Source organism: Octopus bimaculoides, chromosome 2 (assembly GCF_001194135.2).
Source record: "Octopus bimaculoides isolate UCB-OBI-ISO-001 chromosome 2, ASM119413v2, whole genome shotgun sequence".
NCBI lineage: Eukaryota > Metazoa > Mollusca > Cephalopoda > Octopoda > Octopodidae > Octopus > Octopus bimaculoides.
Window position 1 is genome coordinate 144576855 of NC_068982.1, and position 6968 is coordinate 144583822.

The window sequence follows — 6968 nt, forward strand, 5'->3', positions numbered from 1 at the left end:
GAGCTCAAATCCTACTAAGGTTTCATTTTATTTTTCATCTGCCTGAAGTCATTAAAATAGGTATCGGTCAATAAAAATAAGCACTGGAGTCAATGTAAGCATTAATATTCTAGAAAGCAGTGCTTCAGTATGGTCACATTCGAATGAGTGAAAAAATTAAAAAGAGTGATAAAATGTTGTGCTAAACTATAGTCTAATTCATCAATAACTGCAGTTTCTGGAGCTGAAACATCAGTAACATTTCCTTAAGGAGTATACATTGAGATGGTTTTTAGATATTTTTATCAGTGCCTGTTCCACCGGGCTACAGTTCTCGGACGGAAGGACCAGATGAATTTGGTAACAAATATGGGAGAAGACAGGTGTTGGGGGGGGGATGACTGTAGCAGTAATATAATAGGCAGAGAGAGGCAATAGCAAGTAAGCTAATGCTTGTAGTGTATTGGTGAAGGCATCATTAGCAGAAGGGCCTGTTCTTGGTTGTTGTCTACAAGATTTGTACATGTAGCAGCAGCATTTTGCCACGATGTGGTATGAGTATTGTGTGAACAGTACACCAAAGTGGGTATTTAGCTTCTGACCCTGAAAGATCATTAAAGAGTGAGAAGCCTAGTATTTGTAAACAACTTTAAGGGTTACAATGGTGCACTGGTGGTAAGGTATAGCAGCAACTGTGTCTTTGTACTATTCAAAGAGATGAGGTTGTAAAGTTATTATTCATGTTAATGCAGCAGATTTGGTATCAGAAGCTTACATTGTATGTGGATAATGCCTGTGTCTAGACCATTTAGGGATAAAGTGCGATAGAGGTTCGTATAAAATTTAGCTGCTAAAGTTTATCAGCAATAAATTGGCTATACTTTCACAATAAATAAAATTTTTTTAACAATTTTTGATATAAAATTCCTAATAATATTTAATTATAAAAATATGGGTTTTTTTTTTAAACATCGAATAGCTATGGGGGTCACCCGAACAAAATAGGACTCAAAGAGGTCCACAGGTAAAAAATGGTCAAGAAGCACTGATATAGATCATTAAAGCACAGAAGGAGTGTGAAGGACATCACCAAACCTAGAGATACAACAGAGTTATGGAATAGCAGTTGGAGAGAACTCAATCATCATATGTTCATTAATAGATGGAGAGAGGCAAAAGAAAAAAAAGACAAAAACAAAAAATTCATTTCTGATTATTTATTTAATTTTTTTTTTAAAAAGCAAACATTCTATAATACAATATGTGAATAATAAACATATTCAATAGAAATATGAAATAAAATTGATATTGCTTAGTCTCTTTCCAGAGAAAAAAATGTAGAGAACCACCATCAGCTTTTAGTTGTATATAATGTATTTTGTACTACATATGTTAGTGAGAACCACAAGATTTATTTTGAGTTGACTTTAAACAGAAATTTGTCACTTGATTGATTGACTCATTAATTAAAACTAGAAACTCTTTGGCTTCTTTAGCTGAAGTTTAAGTTTTGCTTGGTGGCCAAGATTCTGCAGAACTATTTATAGAAATTTGGTGCAATCTTTCTAAATAGGAAGTAAGAAAAAGCTAAATCTTTTTTTTTTTTTTATTAAATTAGAAATATCTATTCTTTCAACATGAAAACAATGTTAGAAATAGTGAAATTTAATGCAGTAAATAGTGAAAATTAAAATAATTTCAATGAGTTAAGTTATATATATATATATATATATGTATATAGCTTACAAAATTTTAATTTAGAGCTATCTTTTCACTGTTTAAAAATCAAAAAGGTTAAAGAAAAACACAAAAGTTTTAGTATTATATTAGAACACATAAACATTAAAAAGTTTAATTGTTAAGGTTATATAAAAAAAAAATCAAAAGAATAAATACTAAAGTGAAAATAGAATATATAGCTAGATTCTAAAACAATTTTTACAAAATTTTTCATCCCAATTTTCTTAAGATTAAACCTAAAGAAAAAAGGTTCACTGTATTTGTTATAATAAATATATATAATTTTGAACATGCTGTCAAATTTGACAATATCTGAAGTTAGTCTCTAATACTGGGATGCCAATTTTGGCAAAATTCATTTTCTTCCCAAATTGAGGCAAAAGTGTACTTGTTGGTATCACATTGAAAGGTAAGAATTTAAATTACAACTTCAGCTCAAGGGGACAATGGAGAGCCCAATAGGAAGCATGTAAGAGATTTGAGAAGCTTGACTGTGTTTTTGATGGAAGTGGCAATATTCAAATAGCTCTAATATTTGTGTTGAGAGTATGATCTGAATATATTTGGTGTCATTTGGTTTGAAATGAAGATCTACACTCATATTTATAATTAGTTTATCCCTATAAGGTACTGTGTCTACAATATCAATATGAATTATTTAACATCAGGTTTATTTAGCGATAATTCAAAATTGGCAAGGAACAAGAAAAAACCCCACAAAAAACTACAAGAGATAAACTAAAAGCAACAAGAAAATGTAATATCAAGTAAGTTTGCATAATACATATGAATAATAAAGGCAATCCCTTCAAATCATCAACAACTCTAAACAACCAGAATATAAAGAAGACAAATATGAAATGCATTAAATGGAAGTGAAAGGAACTGGGAGAGTGATTCCTATTAGTAAAAACCCTACCATCTTAAAGTACTGAATTCTAACCAGTCCTGAGATTAGCTTTTGTGAAGCAGAAAGAAAAGGTAATGAAGAGCTTGTCATCATGAGGAAAGAAGTGCAACTCGACATCATTTCTAGGTCCATGGGACAGGCTCACTAGATAGTATTATTAATATCAGAAATTAGCTTGAGGAAATCAGTGTAGACCTGGTAACACTAGATAATAAGCATGTGATTATGGGTCTGGTGAAGCCCCTATCTGAACCTTTGAATTGAGGGGGCAAGAAAAATATAATTACTTCTAGAAAAGAAGTACTTGAGAAAAATTATATTTTTTTCAAAATGTCAATCAAGAAAAATCTACTAATGGTTTTCCATGGAAATTTCAACAGAAAACATCACTTAGTAATATAACATACAAATTCAAGTTTAAAAGAAACAACACTCAAAGCAACGGCTCTCTTTTACGCTTTCTCTTGATCAAACAGCACATCAACTTTTAAGCTTAATAAGAAACAATACTGCTGAGAGATGAATGACAGAACTTGTCACGTAACTGATATCACAGTTGCAGCTAGCACACTATATCATCAAATATTACAGTAGAAAGAAGTTGTGATGCAGCTTGTCTGTAGGCTGTATTCCAATGAAAATTATGTAGATGATACCACTGTTGATCTCTTGAGAATGAAAATGTTCAGCCACAAGACAATGGATAAGGAAAAGCTAACTCCAACAGCTGACACTTTAGACCAGCATCTCAAAAGGAGCATCTTTCAAGCAGATATATTTGGATTACAGCCTGTGAGTGATGATACTTGTGCAAGACACCTACAATCATGGATTGAGAAAGACAGGAAGCTAGTTCTAATTTGGACAACTCTAATCTTTGCAAACAATGTCTTTGATCTTGATGTAAAATGTTCCTACATAAAAACATGACCATTTTTTGTATATTCATCACAAATTTTAAAACACTTTCCGCAGTTTATAAAACATTTAATGTATTTAATCTTTGTCTTCTTTAAAATTTGCCTGTTAAAAGACTTTGATGATTTGAGAGTGCATATAACATTATATAAACACTGTCTGATATTAAATTTGATTACTTTTTTGTTATTAAATATTTTCAAATCATCTCCAAAATAACCTGATGTTAAAAGATTTACTCTATAAACACAGTATCTTATGGAGATAAATAAGTAATCTCTATTCGAAAGCAAGTGAACCCCAGATATACTTAGACTGGACCATCAACTCAAATGTTAAAGCTTTTTGGATATTGTCATTTTTCATGTAAACATGGGCTCATGTGCCATTCAGCCCTACATAATTACAATTGGGTTGATCATTGTCGATTCAGATTGAAGTTGTAATTTCATTTTTTACCTTTAATGTAATCGCTAAAAGTAAATATTTGCATCGATTTGAAATAACTGGTTGTTGGGGCACCCTGACTATAAGGAATACTCTCATTTACTGATAACAACCCACTCAACATAACTGATAGTATATTCTTTACTGACTCCCAGAATGGAGCTGTACAGACATGTAATTCAAAGATTAGTAAATATTATATTGAAATGGGTGCACTCCAAGACCATAAAATCTTGCTTTATATGAAGGATAAAACAGTTTTTATTTTCACTTTAACAAGGAGTGCTCTGAGGTAATTTGTGTTGGCCTGATTTGCTTTAGAATATCATATCACTATGTTTTTGCGCTTCTCTGCCTGTCTCTCACCAAAAGCACTGTGATTTGTCCTGCAATTTCAGACATGCTTGAGCAAGATCTCCAATCACTGTTTGGAATGGGGTGAAAGATCATATCCCAGACCATCACAAGTCTGGGGCTTCACAAATTACTATAGGGAAGTCAACATGTAGTCGTGGAAATGGAAGCTCAATTTCACCCTGGAAAATAACAAAAACAGAAATATTAGAAAACAGAGCTATTGATTAAATGGTGGCAGTTTGAGACATCTCAACATTAAACAATCTCTAAACAATGAAAATGTATTCTATTGACATCGTTGATATTAATAATGCAGTAAAATTTACATATAGAATCCAATGGTAAAAATAATCAAATTTTATGTTTTATATCCATATATATCTCCCTAACTAACATCTCTGCTATAAATTACGTTAATTTGTCATTATAAATTTAAACATCAGGTTTGGCCTATTACTGCTCCAATTACCGATACAGTTACCTCCCTTCTATCTAGTAATTTCAATGGCTGATGAATAATTTTTCAGTCTTGCACTGAATTCAAACAATGAAAATATACTGAAAAAAAGATAATATTGCAAACATAAAGGTATAAATCAATGTTTATAAGCTACTTTACGTAAAACCGATCAAACTATGAAACAAACGAATAAACATTAGTAAGTACCTTTCAGTGACACATCATCTCTAGACACCTTGTACCTGTAAAGTGACACACCATCTCTCTGTGACACAACACAAACTTCACCTAACATAATACCTCTAAATTACATACCACTTCTAAGTGACACACTACTTTTCTGTCAGTATTTCTCATTTGGAAAATGCTTTGGGATGAAGAGGGGAGGACAAATTGCCATGTTGGATAAAATTAAAACGATTTCAAGCTTTTCAAACTTGTTAATTACCATAGTTAAAAAAAATTATAGAAAGCAAACTCACATTTATCTTTCCAGTAATAAAGAGTAAGGAGGACAAAAAAATGTCACTAATATGTTTTTTAACCAGAGTCTAGTATTTGTCAGGTGGAGGCGCAATGGCCCAGTGGTTAGGGCAGTGGACTCGCGGTCATAGGATCGCAGTTTCGATTCTCAGACCGGGCGTTGTGAGTGTTTATTGAGCAAAAACACCTAAAGCTCCACAAGGCTCCGGCAGGGGATGGTGGCGAACCCTGCTGTACTCTTTCACCACAACTTTCTCTCATTCTTACTTCCTATTTCTGTTGTGCCTGTAATTCAAAGGGTCAGCCTTGTCACACTGTGCCACGCTGAATATCCCCGAGAACTACGTTAAGGGTACACGTGTCTGTGGAGTGCTCAGCCACTTGCACGTTAATTTCACGAGCAGGCTGTTGCGTTGATCGGATCAACTGGAACCCTCGACGTCGTAAGCGACGGAGTGCCAACAAGTATTTGTCAGGCTGAGAATTACTCCTATAAGTGACATATCACTTCGAAGAGACACACTATCTCTAGAACATATACATTCTCTAAGTTCTCAACACCTAAAACAACTAGCTTAGTCTCATAAGCACTGTTACTTTTAACAAAAAGCAAACCCACCAACCTACCTGCGCTATCAAGTTTCGCTCTTGTTTACGCATCATGCGTTTCTTCCCCATTCGGTCGAGAAACACTTCTTCGTAAAATTCATGCGCAAGATCTCCATCTTCATCAAAGTACATTGATCTGTAAATGAAAAAAAAAAAAAGGGAATGGTTAAAGTAATTGGGTTAACAACTTAGAATTAGTGGACATTAAACGATGATGATATATATATATATACATACATACATGTTATATTTATATATATACACACATACATACACAATCACTAAGTACCACAGTCTGTTTTGGCCTGGTTTCTATGACTAGATGCCCTTCCTAATGCCAACCACTTTACAGAGTGTACTGGTTGCTTTTTACATGGCACTAACACCAGTGCTTTTCATATGGATAGATCATCATCATCAATATTTAACCTCTGTTTTCCATGCTAGCATGGGTCGGGTGGCTTGACAGGAACTAGCAAGCCCAGGGGCGGCACCAGGTTCCATAGTCTGTTTCAGGTTGGTCTCTATGGTTGGATGCAGAGTGTAATGGATACTTTTTATGTAGCACCTTGGTTTTAGGATCTCAAATTCTGTTATGGTGGGTAGGTCTTCTCGAGTACTGCAATGCACCATATAGCCCGATTCTCTGTCATCTCCTTTATAAGGTTCAGCATTTTGAGATCAGCTTTCAATACTTCCAGCCACTTTAAGTGATCAACACTTAAAATGGCTGCAGTTGACTATGCTGCTGCTACACCAGTCATAGGGTATGACTCCTTCGTGTATCACCTGGTTCGTAATACGGGTGACTAGGCTATAGCCAACACTGCCAGATATTTTGAGCATCTCTGCAGTGATTCCTGATGGGCCGGGGGCTTTCCCGGTCTTCATACTCTTAATTGCTTTATCTACCCTGGTACTATCAACTCGGATAGCTGGTCCCTCTATTGGGTCGACATAAGGCAGGCTCTCTTTCTCCCATTCATTCTCTTTATTAAGCAATCTATCGTAGTGGCATCTCCAGACCTCTTTCTTTGCATCCTCATTTAATGCAAGCGTACCATC

General features: G+C 34.3%; 1 protein-coding gene across 1 annotated transcript in view; it reads right to left on the bottom strand.

The window, feature by feature from the left end:
- Positions 1-1181: 1181 nt before the first annotated feature.
- Positions 1182-6968, bottom strand: part of LOC106879210 (tumor suppressor candidate 2) — a 22828-nt gene continuing 17041 nt past the window's right edge. Inside the window, exons 2-3 of the mRNA XM_014928683.2 lie at positions 5922-6039; positions 1182-4530 (exon numbers count right to left, since the gene is read on the bottom strand). Coding sequence (XP_014784169.1) covers positions 4456-4530; positions 5922-6039 — 193 coding nt within the window. The 3' untranslated portion in view covers positions 1182-4455. The remainder of the gene's footprint in view (positions 4531-5921; positions 6040-6968) is intronic.